This window comes from Panthera uncia (assembly GCF_023721935.1).
Source record: "Panthera uncia isolate 11264 chromosome C1 unlocalized genomic scaffold, Puncia_PCG_1.0 HiC_scaffold_3, whole genome shotgun sequence".
Lineage (NCBI taxonomy): Eukaryota > Metazoa > Chordata > Mammalia > Carnivora > Felidae > Panthera > Panthera uncia.
Genome location: NW_026057584.1, coordinates 18939716 through 18956772, shown reverse-complemented (window position 1 = coordinate 18956772; position 17057 = coordinate 18939716). Strand labels below are relative to the sequence as shown.

General features: G+C 52.8%; 1 protein-coding gene across 2 annotated transcripts; it reads right to left on the bottom strand.

Moving 5' to 3' along the window:
* Nucleotides 1-124: 124 nt before the first annotated feature.
* ZNF142 (zinc finger protein 142) lies at nt 125-17034 on the bottom strand. Of its 2 annotated transcripts, XM_049614880.1 has the most exons (10): nt 16778-17034; nt 16360-16511; nt 14488-14800; nt 11191-11790; nt 9889-10056; nt 8155-8979; nt 6321-6498; nt 2660-5576; nt 2009-2114; nt 125-1077 (listed from the first exon to the last, which is right to left on the bottom strand). In XM_049614880.1, exons 3-10 carry the CDS (start codon nt 14765-14767, stop codon nt 608-610), a joined length of 5544 nt encoding a protein of 1847 aa, XP_049470837.1. In that variant the 5' UTR covers nt 14768-14800; nt 16360-16511; nt 16778-17034; the 3' UTR covers nt 125-607. The 2 variants fall into 2 exon arrangements, with proteins under 2 accessions (XP_049470837.1, XP_049470838.1); XM_049614881.1 differs by having other exon boundaries at nt 9889-10083; nt 16360-17034.
* Between the last annotated feature and the right edge of the window lie 23 nt (nt 17035-17057).

The following is a 17057-nucleotide window of genomic DNA, read 5'->3' as shown; positions in this document are numbered from 1 at the left end:
CAAGGTAGAGGCCAAGACAGGTTCAAGGACAGAGAGAAAACAGACCTGGCCCATTTTAGAATCACACAGTGAAAATGGAAGGAGACAAAGGAGAGGCAGAGGTCTGAGAGGGAACAGGGCAGATCAAGAGGACAACCTGGAAATGGTAAGTCAGGGACGTGGACGAGTCTATAAGCTAGTAATCACTCTGTTTAACATGCTTTAGAGAGCATCAGGCACAACAGCACATGCAGGTAGATACAACTGTTTTGAGGGCATTGAAAGAAAACAGACTTGACAGCAAGAAGAAAGGGGATGACAGAATGGGTAAAACCAGCATCTTAGAGCCAGGGACTTTGGGGGAGGGATGGTGAAGAAAGCAGGAACTCATGGGTTAAAAACACAGTGTGCCCCAACAGGAAATCAATTTGTGGTCCATGTTGCTCTTTTATATATATGGCCATCAACTTCAAAGTATTAGAGCCTGAGTCCCAGGAGGCCTGCAGCCCCCTCCCCGGGCGCCTCGAAGCTAGGCCCTCCTCTGGCCCTGAGCTCCAGGCTCGCTCTGCCTCCAGTCAGTCTGCACTGCACGTCTTGGACCACACCCTCCAAGAGGTGAGGTAGGCTCTCAGCCCTCTGGTCCAGTTGGAGGAGCAGCAGGAGCAGGGGGGCTGGGGTCCTCCAACTGCACGTCATGCAGGTGCACTGTGGGGGTGGTGGGGTCTTTGCCCACTCCTTGGTTTGGGTCGGCCTGGTCGGGGTGGTGCCTGCGCACATGCTTAACCACCTGGAACTTCTGCTTGGCCTTGTAGCTGCAGAGGCGGCAGAAGAAGGGGTGGCGGTCGGTGTGGGTGAGGGCGTGATGGCGCAGGCCGGCAGCCCAGCGGAAAGCACGGTGGCACACGTTGCACACATAGGGTTTGGCCTCGCTGTGCTTGCGGAGGTGGGTGCGCAGTAGGAAGCGGGTCTTGAAGGCCTTGCCACACTGCTCGCACATGAAGGCCCGGGCTTCCCGGTGTCGCGTCTCCTGGTGCACACGCAGCGCATCAGCCCGGTTGGTACAGTATTCGCACTCGGGACACTGGTATGGCTTCAGTCCTGGGGGACAGGGCGAGGACAAGGAACAAATTACTGCTGAAGGGAGTCGAACAATGCTCAGTGCGCCGGAAGAGTCGCCGTGATCCCGGGACACAAAGAACACAAGCAGCATGGTGACTAACGACTGCATCTTTGGAATGTTCCAGTCTCCTCTGACATTTCTATGCCCTTCTCCCAAAACAGCCCCTTGTATACAGCGGGTGCTCAATGGATGCTGATAACTGATTCCCAAGTAGCCACCTGACAGCAACGAATATTCACTCAAATATGACAGGGTTTCCAAATGGGAGATTCTAACCCCCTTTTGATCATGGGGTCCTCATGCAACTTGGAAATCCATTTAAATACAACTCCTTGCCCAACCCAAACAGGAAAATAAAATGTTTAAGAAGGAAGAGCTAGAGGCAAAAGAAGTGTCATTCATAGATGCAGAGTGCCTTGAAATGCATCTGGTTACTTCCTTTACATGAGGGGATCATACACAGTAATCACAAGCACGGCATCATTAAGTCTTTCCTGAGAAGCCATAGTTCATGGACTCCGTACCCAGAAGAAAAAAAAGAAGTTAAAACAAGTGAACCCTTCACATTCTCTTTGTTACCCATGACAGCCCATCGTGTCTGCAGGAACCAAGGAGACCTCCTTCAGTCACATGTTTGAGTTCTCAATGGGAGGTGGGTAACCTAGGGCCATGAAGCTTTTACACAGTGCAGACGCATAGGCTCCCAGGTTCACCTCTCTTCTGATTCTGATAGGTCTTCAGTGGGCAGGGAAGCTATTCTGGCCATTCAGCCTCCCTCCCTCCTACCACCAATGTGAAAAAACTGATGTGCGCCCTGAACCTGACTAAGGACACCCACAACCTCAAGGAGGCTGGGTGTGCCAGAGAATGGGGGAACCCCTTGGGCCTGTCGAAACCGCACAGACTCACCTGTGTGCTTGGTCATGTGGTACTTGAGCTGGTTGACCCACTTGCACTTGTAGCCACAGTCAGGGCACAGATACTTGCGTTCTTCCTTGTGGATCCGCATATGGTACTGGAGGAGGGAAGAGCAGAGTATGCCCAGAAAATGCGTACCCTTGACACTCAAAGGATGTGCTCCCATCCCGGCCATACTTCTGTTACCAAGCAGGCTCCCCAGTCTGGCCATGTGGACACCAACCTAACCCACTGGGCCTACCTCTTGGTCTGCCCTATCTCAGCTCTGCCACTTGCTACCTGTGTCTTTGGGGGCTTAACCTCTACCTCACAGTTTATTAACCTGTGAGATAAACTGCAGAAGAAATAGCAAAAGCAACTCTATCTTGTGTTTTGGAAGGACTAAAATTAGTATCCAGCATACAATAAGTGCTCGATAAATGTTAGCCATTATCACGGAGATTACCACCCAACTATTACCTGCCTTCATCACATACCAAGCACGTGTGACGGAATTTTATCTCTGTAACAACTCTGTGAAGTATTCTCTTCCTTTTACACACGAGGAATCTCAGGCTTGGAGAAGTTAGGGGGCTTCACGAAAGTCCCAGAGCTCATAGCTGCGAGTTGGGATCAGGGAAGTCCCCAGGGCCCCAACCTTACCTTGAGTCGAGAAGGGTCAGCACAGGCATAGGGACAGAGGTGACAGCGGTAGGGCTTTTCCCCGGTGTGGATGCGGCTGTGCCAGGTGATCTTCTGCCGGTTCTTGGTGCTGTAAGCACAGTCGGTGCACTTGTAGAGCCGGGTGCCCCCGTGCCCTTTCACGTGGTGGTCCAGCACGAGCTGATGGCGGCACGTAAAGTCACAAAAGGGGCAGCGCAGGGGGGGCTGGCTGGCACCTGCACCGCCCTCCGAGGCCGCTGCCGCCTCATGCTGTTCCAAGTAGTGCTTCACCAGGCCCGCCCGCTCCCGGGCAGCGAAGTCACAGAGCTGGCAGCGGTGGCTGAAATGCTGCTGTCTCCGGTGCTCATCCAGTGCCGGCCGGCTGGGGAAGGCCTCCTGGCAGGCCCCGCACTCCAGCCGCGGATGCTGTTTCCGGGTGTGTCCTCGCAGGCTGGCGGGGCTGGGGCACAGCAACCCACAGCGGGAGCAGTGCAGGGGGCCCTCGGTGGCCTCCGCAGGAGAGCCGGGGGCGGGGGGCGCAGGTTCAGGATGTCGGCGCAGGGCATGCTGCTTGAGTGCCGTCTCGGAACTGAACTGGGCCTCACACCGGGGGCAGGCAAAGGCAGGAGTGCCCCGGTGGCAACTGTTGACGTGGCGAGTGATATCATGGCGGAGGTAGCCACTGTAGTCACAGAGGGGACAGAAGTGGGTGGGTGTTTTGTCATGTACCCTTAGCCGGTGCAAGCGCAGTTTTGAGTTGGTACCAAATGTCTGGGGACAGGAGCTGCAGGGGATGCGGCCAACACCTGTGTGTCGCGACTGGTGCGCCTCCAACCGGTACCGTCTGGTGGTGGAAAAGTCACAGAAGGGGCACTGGTGCGGCTTCACTCCCTCGTGCTTGAGCCGCCGGTGCTGCTGTAGGCACCGGCCCTGCTTACAGGTGAAGCCACAGTCCCCGCACTGCAGAGGGGGCCGGGGCCCGCGGGCGGGAGCCGTGCTAGGGTGCCTCCGCTTCTGGTGTAGCCTCAGGGCGGCAGCGGCGGCAGTGGTGAACGTGCAGAGGCCGCAGTGCAGCTCGCCGGACCCCTCGAGGGGGCAGCCCCGGGTCTGGTGAGTCCTCAGAGCCCGCTCCTGCTGGCAGCTGAAGGGACACGTGGGGCAGGAGAAGCGCGCCCCCTTCTGCTTTGGCACCACAGTCGTGTCCCCATTCCCGGGGCTGCGCTCTGTGCTGCCGCTGTTTAGGGGAGCGGAGCCTCCATCGCTCAGGAGGGATGCAACGGGCTGGGTCTGGGCGGCCCCCCGCTTTCCTCCCCCGCCACGTCCCCCCCGGCAGCCTTCGGCCACGTGAGAGGTAATGGAGGAGAGCCGAGAACAGAGGAACGTGCAGGAGTTGCAGTGAAACTTGCCCTGCTCGAAGTGGAACTTCTCAGGCGTCTCTGCGGGTGAGGGGTTTCCTGCAGGAGGGACTGCAGGGACACACAGTGTGCCAGGAGGCTCCTCTACTTCCGGCTCCCTGGGAGGCACAGAGGGAGCATCTTTTGGGAGCACCAGCTCTACTTCTAATGGCGCAGGTGGGGGCTTCCCACCTTCTGCATCCCCTGAGTCCTGGGTGCCCGGGGGCGGAGGACGCAGAGGGACGGGTGAACTTGGTCTGGGTAAGCCCTTGTTCTTTCTGAGCAGAACAGGGCACTTCTTCAGCAGGTGGGTGCTGAGGCCACGCTGTTGCTTGAAGCTAGCCCCACACTCAGGGCACAGCAGGGGCTCTCGGCGGCCCTGGCACCCAGTCCTGGAGTGCACACTCAGGGCCTTCTCCCGGCGGGTGATAAAAGGGCAGTGCGGGCAGCGGAAGGCCCGCCCCTCTCCCTGTATCACAACCATCTGAACCCGCCCCTCCAGCACCAGAGCCTCTGCTTGCTCTTTGTCCTGTCTCCGCAGGGCCTTGAGTAAGGACTCTGACTCCGGGAACTGGGGGAGGGGAGCGGTCTCAGCAGGCAGAGCTGCCTTGAAGGTTCCCACCCAGCTGTCAGGGGGCTCCTCTGAGGAAGGGGGGTTTCTGGGGCTTTCAGGGGCTGGCTTTTCCAGAACGGGCTCTTCTTCAGCATCCAAACCAGACGTCCCAGCACCTTCAAAGGTAGACAGCTCTGTCAAAGTTGCACCTGGCCCTTCCAGTCTCAGGGGCCCCGAGGGGTCCAGGGGCCTGAACTCCGCAGGGGCGGGTTCAGTGATCTCCTCAAGGGGCGGCTCAGCCACGGGCTCCAGCTCTACCCCCAGGGCCTCGAGGTGCAGCGTGCAGCCACCTTCATCTGCCTCGGCCGGACTGGGGCTGCTACCCAGGTCGTCCCCCCGCGGAACCTCGCTGCCAGCCGGTCTCCCGGCGCGGTCCTCCTCACCGGGCTCCGGCGGGGCCCGGTCCACGTTGGGGTCCACCACAGTCCCGGGGTCACGGTCTGGCGCCTCAGGCTGGGCAGACAGCTGGCTCGAGGGCTCTGAGTCTGGCGGGGGTGTCGGGCACTGCCTGGCCCCCTCCGGCTCCTGGCTGGCAGAGCGGAGCTGCCACACCTGGTCCCCGGGCACGTAGCCGTGGGCCTTGCGCTTGTGGAAGAAGAGGGTGGTGTTGCTGAAGGTGCGGTAGTCGCAGAGGGCACAGCGGAACTCCCGGAGGCGGGTGTGCTTGCAGTTCTCGTGGCTCAGCAGGGCCTGCTTGTGGCGGCTCTGGTAGCTGCAGTAGCGGCAGGGATAGAGCGGGGCCGGCGCGCCCGGGTGGTGCTGGGAGGCCATGTGCTTCTGCAGCTCATACTTCCGCTTGCAAGCGAAAGCACACACCTCACACATCAGGGACTTGCCCTGGTGGCGCAGCTTGTGGCTGCTCAGCTGGTCAGCCCGGTGGCAGCGGTACGAGCACTGGTTGCACTGGTATCTGGCGAGGAGGACAGGGGTGGGGGTGGGGGGCAAAATCACAATTATTGATCTCCCTTGACAGGTAAACGAGCACTTACTGTGGACAAGGCTCTACACTCGGTACTGTACACGCATCATTTATTCTTTTTTTCCACTGCCCTGTGACGTAGGTATCTATTTGCAAGTGAGGTCACTAAAGCACGGAAATTAATAACTTGCCTAAGGTTAAAAAGGAAGTGAAGGGCAGGGACAGCCTAGCTTCAGGGCCTGTGTTCCAACCCCTCCTCTGTATCGCTTCCCAAAGGGAAGAAAGCATATATCAGCAACCCGCCGTGGACTCCAAAGGAGCTGACAGGGCTACAGCCTCATGGGGCAGGTTTCTGTGCCTAGGTCCCATTCTCCCGTGGAGGCATGGAAGCTAGGAGAAACCCCCTGGCCATCTGTGCCACAGCTCAGCGGGAAACATGCCTGGGTTGGGGTCACAGGTGCAGCCTCCCTACTTTCCCAGGACCGGACTCAGAACCCAAGGGACACCTTCGTGTGTAGGCCTGCGCTCCCTCCCCTGAGCCCAGACAGCTCTCACCATGCACACTGGGCCACAGGCACAGAGGCCAGCTACAGGCAATGGAGCTGAGGCGAGAGGAGCAGAGAGGGACAATAGGAGGAGTCGCTCTGGGGCCAGGAGAGCAAGGTGAGTTCAAGAGGAGGCTAGCCTGGCATAAGGCCCTTGGGAACAGGGACGGAGGCATGCGTGTGCTCATACCTGAGGTCCCCTGCATGTTTCCGCATGTGCACACTGAGGTAGTGCTTCCACTTGGTGACATAGCCACACTCGGTGCACATATAATCCTTGGTGTTGGAGTGGGTCAGCATGTGCTTGGACAGGTAGCTCACGTCTCGGCACGTGAAGTCACACAGCTCACACTTGTGAGGTTTCTCGCCTTATGGGGGAGTGGGGGTGGGAGAGGGGAGAGGACACAGGTCAGACATGGACCGAGCGAGCACAGACCATCTTCCCCAGCAAGCTTGCCCTGATGCCAAGCAGAACGAAAGCTTCACGCGCGGCCCGCGGCGTGGCTCACAAGTCAGTGCTGCTCCCCAGCCCTCGCAGACGATTTCTCCACTCTGACACGGAGCAAGCCCCGGAGGAAAGTGAAGACCATGCTTTCCAAAACCAGCTTGGAAGTCTACCCTTGATTTGTTGTGGAGCTTGTTGGCACTGGCTCCACTTACCCTAGTTCCTTCCAGTTTTGTGGAAGAGGAGAAAAAAATCAGGCAATACAAGAAGTAGTTAAGAATTTGAACTCTGAAATCCGACACAGTAACAAAGACGTCAATAGCCAACATGTATAGAATGCTCATTATGTACCAGGTCCCCTCGTACTGACTCCTCCCAACAGCCCCCGGAGGAGGACTGCCCCATTTTACAGAAAAAGAAGCCAAGGCAGAGAGAAACCACAGAGCTATCAAGTGGTGGTTCAGATCCCAGCTTACTACCGTATGGCTTTGGAGAGGTCATTTAACCCCTCCAAGTCTGTTTCCTTGGCTCCAAAGAGGGAGCAACAAAAATACTGACTGCTCATGGTTGACAGAAGATTAAATGAGATGTCCCAAAGTCCTCAGCAGTGCCCAGCAAGCACTCAAGGAAGAGCTGTCTGTGTAGTTGGTCAAGACCAGGTCCTTCAGGACCCTTCCCTGTGATCCCTGCCTACCCGCTCAGCCCATTTCCCCGCGGTCAAAAGCAAGCAACGTGGTGGTCTGGCTCTGGTTCTGATACTAGCTGTGTGATCCTGAAACTGGCCATTTAAGTGTTCAGTTTCTCTTTTTCACCTGTCTTCCTTACAAGATTGTTATTATGAGTTAAATGAAGTAATCTATCTAAAAGAACTCTAAACTATAAAGCACCGTAGAGATGAAGATTTTAGGAAAGGCCGCAGAAAAACGAGGCTTGGTGACCAAAGCATGCGTAGAAATGACCTGTTCCAGGGAAACAATGGCTTTACCCCAAGCTACCTAAAACCTGGCCTCCCAAAAATCTTTGATGAGATTTTTTTAATATCTTGTCAACCCACTGATGCTTGCCTAGAGAGCACAAATGGGGTGATGCTGTAGGAGGAAGCCTGATGTGGCTGTGTCACTCAAAGCATCAGCAATGCTGGTAACCAATTTAGACTCTGAGTCGGCTGCCAAGGCTACAACATATGTAGATGGTTCAGTCCCCTAGCCCCATCTCTCATAGCACACCTCAAAACTCAAATTGCAAAGGAAGGTATCTCCCCCCGTCTGGGTTTCTTCGCTCTAACAGGCTGGGTACTGACCCAGGCAAGCCTGACGAAGGGCAAGCAGAACTGGACGGGGCCTTAACGGTGAGACACAGCAGCACAGCAGTGAGAGCACAGTCTTTGGCTCAGTGGCTTAACCACCGTATTAGCTGAGTGACACTCGGCTTGAGGCTTGATTTATATCTAGGAAGACTGGGTCCAACAAGACAATGCACGCAAGGCCCTTCCTGTGTCTTGTACACAGTAAAAGCTCACTTCTGCCGCCCCCTCCTCATCGCCACCCTTACGTTATGGGAAGCAGGGAAGCCAGCTCACCGGTGTGCAGCAGCATGTGGCGGATGAGCACCCTCTTGTGGGCGGTGGCAAAGCTGCACTCAGGGCACTGGTGGATCTTCTCGTGGGCGTGCATCTTGCCCACGTGGTCCTGGTAGGCCACCGGGTTGAAGGTGGCAAAGGGGCAGAAGGTGCAGCGCAGCTCTTCACTGCCGGGGTGGCCCTGCTTCTTGTGTTTGCGGAACAGGTGCTTATTGGAGCAGGCAAAGTCGCAGTGTGGGCAGTGGAAGGCGTAGTGGCTTTTGTGATGGGCCTCCATGGCTTCGGCCGTGGCGAAGAGCACGGGACAAGAGTGATGGCGGCACTCCACGGCCCGCACACCATGGGTCTCCTTCAGGTGCCTTATGAAGGCCTTGCGGTCGGGGGCCGTGTAGCCGCAGCCTTCCTGAAAGCAGCGGAGGGGCAGCGGCTCTGCCGCCGCCGCCGCCGTGTGGCTCTTGAGGTGCTCTTTGAGGGCCTGGCTGAGGCGGAACTCCTCGCGGCACACGGGACAGGTGTAGGTGTCTGAGTAGAAGTTGGAGATGTCCTCGTGCATGCTGGCCATGTGGCGGTTGAGCGCGTTCCTCTCCACCGCACTGTAGTGGCACAGCGGGCAGCGGTGGGCCTTCTGGCCCAGCTCCCGCAGCAGATGGGTCTTGAGCTTGCTCTTGCTGGTGAAGAACTTCTGGCAGTTGGGGCACTGGAGGCTGGGGTCCGGGAAGTGGAGATGCAGGTGCTCCACCAGATGGGTCCGCTTCTTAAAGCAGCGCTTGCATTCTGGACACATGTGGGTCTTGAAGAGGGACTCGGTGCCAGAAGCCACATCCCCTGGGAGAGGGAAAGGCACAGAAGGTAGCTCAGCGGCTGGCCAGATAATGGGAGAACCACAATCTGCCCAGACACAAACATCGTGTGGCCTTTCCCGTTTCTCTCCAGGAAACCGAAACAGTAGCACTTCAAACACCGTGGTCTCAAAGAAGAGACGAGAAATCAAGTATTGAAAGAAGCAATATCACAAGGATTTCTCAAGCCTTGTGGCAAACCTATTTGAAGTGCTTCACCCAGCCACCTACTGTTCCTAAGCCTTTGTCTAGAGCTGCTCGAGAGAACAATCCGGATGGACCATTCTTGTTCTTCCTTGTCCTCGTTCATGGAGGTAGGCAGTGGGATCAGCAGGGTTGGTTGGAAGGAAAACAACCCCATGGAGTGTGGAGAAGGGAAGTGAAGAAGGTAAAGCACTCCCACTTCCTAACACTGGTTCACTGAGTTCTAGATCATAGAGAACTGGTCATAAATACAACCAGATCTTTTCTATTCCCTTGACAATAAATGTGCTCCCTGTGGGCTGGATGGGTTTCAAATGTTCTAGTGAGTTAGAAAACTGGGAAGTAGGGTTTCGGAAACAAAATCTCAGTGGGCCCAATGCCAGACATGTCAGGCTGCTGATCAATAACCTCTAGCATCTTTGTATGATGAACATCACCCTCTCCTTCCCTGCAAAAAAGCTTTCTGCCCAAGGAAAACCAGCCCAGGAGAGCAAACTCTATTTACCCCGGCTCTGTTTCTACAGTCTTTACTCATTTATCATTTTCCCACTAGACATGTCAAAGTGGAAGGGTAGGAACAAAGGGATATGAGTCAAAGCCCAGGAAACCAAACCCCAGAGCCTCAATGCCAGGCTCCCCTCAATCCATTCCGCCCCACCACCAGGAGGTTCAAGCCTAACCATGTCATTACCTTCTAACTGCTGAGCCCCCTGGGCTTTCTCTGGGGCTTTCTGGGAGTCCTTTAAGGTGCCATTCCCCTCTTCTTCCTCTACGTCCTCCTCGTCAGCTGACTCTCGCCTGGGCAAGGGCGTATCTGCTTGTTCTGAAGGCTCTCCCTCTCTACTGGGCAGTTTCGGAGCTGGAGACACATAACATTCGATGATGTCTATAGAAGCCAATGCCAGCAGTGAAGGCTTGGACTGCTCCTCTTACTGGCTGGCAGAATCACCCCCTCCCCATTTAGTGTAAGAGATCTCGGATTCTAAGTCTATACATTTATTATCACTCAAGACAAGGATAGGAAGACCAAGAGCTAAGCTGTCATTAATGCTCCAACCTAGAGTAAATCAAACCTCAGATAACACCATCCTCAGACCCCTGAAAGGTAAGAGCTTTGAGATCACTGCAGTGGGGGTAGGGGACTGAGAGGGACAGAATGGGTACAGAGCCCTTCCCTGGCTTGGGTTCCCAGGGCTAACGGCTGGTGGCTCAACGCAGGGTAACACAGTCTGTCCTCTTAACTGCTCTACTGAGAAGCCTAATCAGCAAGACAGGGTCACACCAATCCAGCCCTTCTATCCCTCAACAAAGGGAGATGCCTCAGGAAGGCAAAGATACAAGACTATTTCCCAGGAAAAAGGGGTCTTCTCTTTGGGAACAAAGCACCAACAGGTCTTAGCAAGCCTAAGTCTCTCAGCAGAATCCTGACCTTCCAGGCCTGGTTTCTCTATTTTCTCCTGCTCTTCTATCCACCCCATGCCCGTTTTTTTTGTTGTTGTTGGTTTTTTGTTTGTTTGTTTTTGTTGAGACTGAGAGGAGTAAGGATCAGTGAGGCTCCACCCTCCTAGAAGGTTTCTTTTTAAAAGAATCCCGGCTTCTCTGGCCCAATCCCACGTGCTCTAAAAAGAAGTCTACAGGTATTCTACCAGTGGCTACGGCCACGGATGAACATCTTAGCTTCTGCCCTCAGAAAGCTCTGAAATGGATCAAGAAAAGGATACTGGTTAAGTAACTTCAAGGCCACAGCACAGCTAAAGCCAAATATCACTCACTGTCATGGACAAAGACTTGCTCCTTGTCTTATATATTCTGACTGGTCCAGGGTTTCTAGATGCCTTCCACTGTCAGTCAGTAATACTGGCCTCCTGAGCCACTGCTCCACGATCCCTTGCATTCACATATGCATTCATGGCACTGGAATCAACGGCCTGTCCTGTAAGACTGACCGTGGCTGCATTCCAGGCAAGGCACTGCTGGGCCTTTGGCCTCATACCTGGCAGCAGCTCCTGGGATGGAAGACCCTGAAGGGCAGACAGTTCTCCCTGTGTCCCGGCCCCATGGCTCCGCTGATGCTGCCGGAAGAGTTTGACGTTGGAGCCCACGAAGCTGCAATGGTTGCAGTGGAAAGGGTAGTGGGCCTGCCGGTGCAGCTCCATGCCCTGCTGGCTCCCAAAGAGCAGGGGGCAGCCCCGGAAAGAACAGGGCACGGGAACCGTGGCGTGGGCCTGCCTCAGGTGGTGCTGCAGACCCTTGCGATCTTCAGCGGAGAACACACAGCCAGACTCTGGGCAGGAGAAGATGTCGGGAGTGGCCCGGTGAATCTTGAAGTGGCTCTTCAGGGCCTGGGGTTGGGCAAACTCCTGTCTACACACAGGGCATGGCAGGGGGCTATCTGGTGGGCCCTGGCCCTGCAGAGGGCCAGAGAGAATGAGGTTGCCGGGGGTCAGCTCTACAGAGCATGGAAGGCTAGAGAGGCCCTGCATAGGCTGTATAAGGGTCTCAGTACACTGGTGCAGGGCCAGCAGAGTGGGCTCTGCGAAGCTCTGCTCACAGCGCTCACAGAAGTACACCTCCACCACCTTTACCAGGACACCTGCAGGCAGAGGACCGACAGAGAAAGGCACAGAATCAGATGGAATGAGACTCACAGGAGTTAGCTACTAGTAGAAAATGTAGGTGAATCTTTTAATATTAGTAGAGTGGAGATGGACCTTAAGTCTGGTTCTATCCCTGGACAGTAAGCTCCATAAGGTCAGGGACAGTCTATTTATTTGCACATACATTTGGATTCCCACTATCAAGTGCTCGCTTCGGCAGCACATATACTAAAGTTGGATTCCGAGTATCTGGCCCAATATTTGGCACAAAATAGGTATTTAATATTTGCTAAATAAATACAACAAGCATTAACCAATAAGGAAAGCATAGGAAAAGGCAATACATTTTGCCCAAATGAAAAATTACGAACTTCCAAGAGAAGTAAACGACAATCTGCGGATAACATGTACAGTATAAATGACAAAGTATTACTTTCACATTCTGTAAAGAGATTTTTCAAAGGCACAGTAATTTACAAAATGGAAAATATCTGTTTCCAAAAGACCCAAATCACGTTCACAGTAATCACTGCCATTTCTTAAGCAACGGGCAGGACCTTGACAAAGGTGTAGGAAACACTCACTTGGTGCTCCAGTTGCCCTACGAGAAGAGGGGACTGGAGTTCTAAGGTTAAGGCCATGGTGCCTGTTAATGGTGGAACCAGGACTCAAGCCCAGGTCTGTGCCACGTCTACCCTGGGAATCCTTTTTTTTTTTTTTTTTATCATTTCTTTAAATAAAAGTTCAGTGTGACAACTCAAATAACATAGATGTATATAAAGAAAAAATAACCCCCCCACACTCTCACACAAAATTTGGTGTATATTCTTATTCTTTCAGGCCTTTTTCAGTCATTTCTCTGCAATTTGCTTCCCTCCCCGCCCCCGCCCCACCGCTTGCTATATATATCAGATACTTTTTTTTCTGAGTACCTTTAGCTCTACCTTGTATTTTTTTTTTGTCCAGTCCAGAGTACTTCCTGGCATGAACAAGTCAAAATGAAGTCTTGCCCTTACTGATGGACATTTGGGTTATTTGCAATCATTATAAATAAAGCTGCTCGGGACATCCTTTTACCCCTGTCTCCTTGTGCATGTGTGTGAGTTTTCTATAGGACAGAGGCCTAGAAATGGGAATGACTGGGTCAGTTTAAAGTTTGTTATATAGGGGTGCCTGGGTGGCTCAGTCGGTTAAGCATCTTTAAATAACATTTATTTAAAGTAAATACACATTAAAAAAAATTAAAGTTCGTTATATAAAATGACCTTCAAAAGATTATGCTAATTTATACACTCTATAAGCTATAAGGCAGTTACCTGTTTTCCTACCAACACTAAGTATTATAAAAAACATTTAATTTTTGCCATAGTTGAGAAGCAATATGGGCATTTCATAAATGTTATTATTTTTTTTTAAGTTTTTTTGTTTTTTGTTTTTTGTTTTTTAGTAATTTCTACACCCGACGTGGGGCTCAAACTCATGACCCCGATATCAAGAGTCACATGCTCTGGGGCACCAGGTGGCTCAATCAGTTGAACGTCTGATTCTTGATTTAGGCTCAGGTCATGATCTCACTGTTTGTGGGTTCAAACCCCACATCAGTCTCTGCACAGAGCCTGCTTGGAATTCTTTCCCTTCCTCTCTGCCCTTCCCCCCATAGGATCGCTCTCTCCCTCTCAATAAATAAATACACTTAAAAAGAAAAAAAAAAGTCATCTGCTCTTCTGACTGAGCCAGCCAGGCACCCCTCATAATTATTTTTAACTGGAACTTATTTGTGTGTTAGTGAGATTATGCATCCTTATGGTTATTGGCTATTTTTACTCTTCCTTATTGAAGTGCCTGTAGGTTTCTTTTTCCCTTTCTAAAAAAAAAAAACCCAAAAAACACCGTTTCTTTTTCTTATTTCATAGCTCTTTGAATTTTAAAGATATTAACTCTTCCTCATGTATTGCAAATGTTTTTCCCAGGTTTGTTCTTTGCCTATTACTTGTTTCATTACACAGAAGGTTAGAAATACTCTACGATCAAATCAGCTAATCTTTCCCAGTAGTTGCTGTCACTATACTACACTGCCAAGGGAAGTTGTGACAGCCATAGCTGGAGGATGGCAGTTAACAGCAGGGAAGTTACCTAAAAATAAGAAGTTGTAGATATGGGAAGAATAGAGGGGAGAGTCTTTTTTCTAGAATAAATATAAACGTTCAACTCCCACTCTTGACAACATGCCTCGGATGAGTTAAGTATGTTATACACAAGAAACTAGGGCAAGGAAATACCAGATTACCTCTGGGAAGCCCTGCCAAGCCCAGGGTGGTGGAGGCGCTGGGCCTGTTGCCTAATCCCTGGCTGCAGTTCCCGAGTGGGAGGGTCAATATGGGGGAAAAACTCCCCGAGGGCTATAGGAGTAAGGATTGGGCAGAGGTGTCAGAAAGGTCTTCCCTTCTGGATTGCTGCCTAGCAAACTTGAAGCCCTCACAGGGATAGACTCTGCCAAGAGCTCAGTACCAGGTTGTGAACCACCTTGCCAGCCTTCAATCAACATTCACCAACTGCAAATCAAATTACAACATCTCTAAGAATAAAAATGTTACCTTGTGTTCTCATCACATTTATATAGAAGGGTCAAAAATAGCACAGACAAAACCTCAGGGCTGACTGTCCCACTGGCCTGGTAGCAACTATGTTTGTACCTGGGGGCTCTCCAGGAGCACCTGGGGACAGGTTTCCAGCTACTGCTTCCACAATGATCTCCATGTTCCCTGTGTCCTCTTCAGTTGCTGTGGACTCTACCAGCAGGCAGCCTGGGTCAGCAGGCAAAGGTGTGGGATTACCAGCAGGACAGGGGCTCTGGACAGGCTCCAGGATTCCACGGTTAGACAGAGATGGGGGGATCAGCAATAGCTCAGGGCACAGTCCATCCATCTCCCCAGTGCTGTCGGTTGGCTGTGGGTCCAACACGGGGTCTGTCATCACCACTGACCGGTGTCCTGTGGTTTTTATGTGCTGATAAGCCAATCAGAAGAGAACCCAAACAAAATATAGTTAGAGATCTCACTCACTTTCTTCCCAGCTGATGTGGGTGCACGGCCCAGTGCCTGCCCACTTAGGCATTTCCTTGCATGGCAGCATGCCACACCTAGTTAACCTAGAAGTTTTTACAACAATGTTCAGAACGAGAAGTATACAAATGTTAATAGGGATCAATATTAGAAGAGAGCCAACAAGTTTTGGCCAATATACTAAAGACTGAAGGTTAAGTTTCTTGGATCTAAGTAACCCTGGTGAAATCATAAAGCAATCTGGGTCCCAGTTTTCTTATCTGCAACAAAACTTGGGCCAAGGGATCTCAGATGTCCCTTCCCCGCTTAACATGTTATGATCTCACTACTCCTCTGTTTGGGTATAAGGCCCTTCCTTCATGACCTGGCCCCTGCTGACCTCTCCAGACTCATCTACCACCTCTCCCCTCAACAGATCTCTGATCCAGTCATACCAATGAGTTGCCATTCTCCAGGCTCAACAACTTCTCTTTTGCTCCCATACCCTCACACATGCCTCTCTCTCTCTCTCTCTCTGGGCTTGATGGGCCATTTCCCCTTCTCCATCTCTCGTCTGGCTAACCAACTCTTCACTGTCCTTAAGAATCTGCACAAATGTCACTTCTGCTGTGAAGACTTCCTGACACTGTTTATGTAAGTTACTCTCTCTGGCGTCCTCAGGGCCTTGTACCTTGTACCTAACTCTATCAGAAACTGTCACACTGCACTGTTGTTTAGCTATCAGTCTCCCTCCCTAGACTTAGAGCTTTCTGAGTGCAACTGACTGACTTATCACTTCACTGAACACAAACCACAACAATCTATGCAAGTAAGACAAATGAGATTCTAGTGGAGAACCGCAGACATGGAGATGCATCAGAGGGAAGCTAGGTCTGCTACAAAGATAAACCAGTGGTTCCTTACATATGAAGGAACACACCTGGAGAAATTTCAAACTCATTGACTATGGCCTCATATTGAAAACACTAGAACACAACTGAGAAATGAATACCAACTAAATTGCATATCCTGTTACACATGGCTAAAATTAGCATAAGGTGAAGAGTAAGTAATGTATGACAGTAATTACTCCATGAAATTGAGTCATGGAGGTCAAGTAAGGGCCTTAGGGATAGGAAATCAGGTTGCAGGTGTGAATCCTGCAACTCAAAACCTCAGATCGGGGGATTCGGAAGGTAGCTGGGAAGTGCATTTCCACGGTCAGAGGATTCTCTGGAAACCACAGCCTCCGCTCACAGAATTTTATCGCTGCTCTGCGGGGAGCCAAGGAGGACACAGTGCCTTCTAGATCAAGAACCTGAAAACCTGAACCTTCAGTGGCTGGAAAGCGGGTGAGGTGGGAGAGAGGCGGGCACAAGAGGAGAAATGAGCACATCTTTGGGGCAGAGGCAGTGAGCAAGAAAAGGGACAAATTAATGCAGAGAGAAGGGCTGGGGAAAGAATGTGACCCGGCGTGGGGACAAAGGCACCCGGGTTTCCATGTTTCTTTGGGCTCTGACTCACCGCGTGGCCTCTGACAGATACAGTCACCTCGCTTCCCAGGGCCTCAGCTTTCCTATCTGTAAAGTGGAGGTGATGACAGCGTCCACATCGTTGGGCGGGAGCGGCAATCACAAGAGCCAGCAAATGGGAAAGCCGTTTTGTGACCTGCAAAGCTTGGGATGGAGCATCGTCATGATTATGGTCCTGAGGAGAGGCAGCGGACAACCGGGTGGGATCCAAAGCAGTGACGCGGCTGAGGCACCGGGACGGCTGCTGTGATGCGCCGGGGCCCCGACCGTCGGCGTGCTTCTTTCAGCACCTCCTCCAGGGGATTCCCACCGCCCAGGCCCACCCTCATCCTGGGGTTCGAGAAACTTTTGCCTCCGGCCCGCTCCACAAACACTCCCTACTAGTTTCCGCCCTGCAGCCACTAACTCACCTCCCGGGCCAAGGCCGGCAGGAGCTGTGTCTCTCTATGGTCCACCAGCTGCTGGAGCGGCCTCCCGGGACTCCTTTTGTGCGACCGCCTCCGGCCCAGCCGCCTCTAGGACTTCGGGCCGATGGAGGCCGCTCTCTCTTCCTCTCGTCGGCTGGCGGTGTACTCTATGGTTTTCTCCGGCGTTTTCCCTTTGCCCCTTTTCCCAGCCGAGCGGCCCAAGGAGTACCATCGAGAGTTGTGGGGCAGAGTGGCACGGCCCGCTAGGTGGGTGTGGCGGGAA

Coding starts and splice junctions, on each gene's coding strand:
- ZNF142 (XM_049614881.1), bottom strand. CDS start 14,767: ATGACAGACCCCGTGTTGGACCCACAGCCAACCGACAGCACTGGGGAG. Junction 10,084..11,190: donor ATCCCAGGAGCTGCTGCCAG/GTATGAGGCCAA, acceptor TGGCTTCTATAG/ACATCATCGAATGTTATGTG. Junction 5,577..6,320: donor AAACATGCAGGGGACCTCAG/GTATGAGCACAC, acceptor CCTCCTCGCCAG/ATACCAGTGCAACCAGTGCT.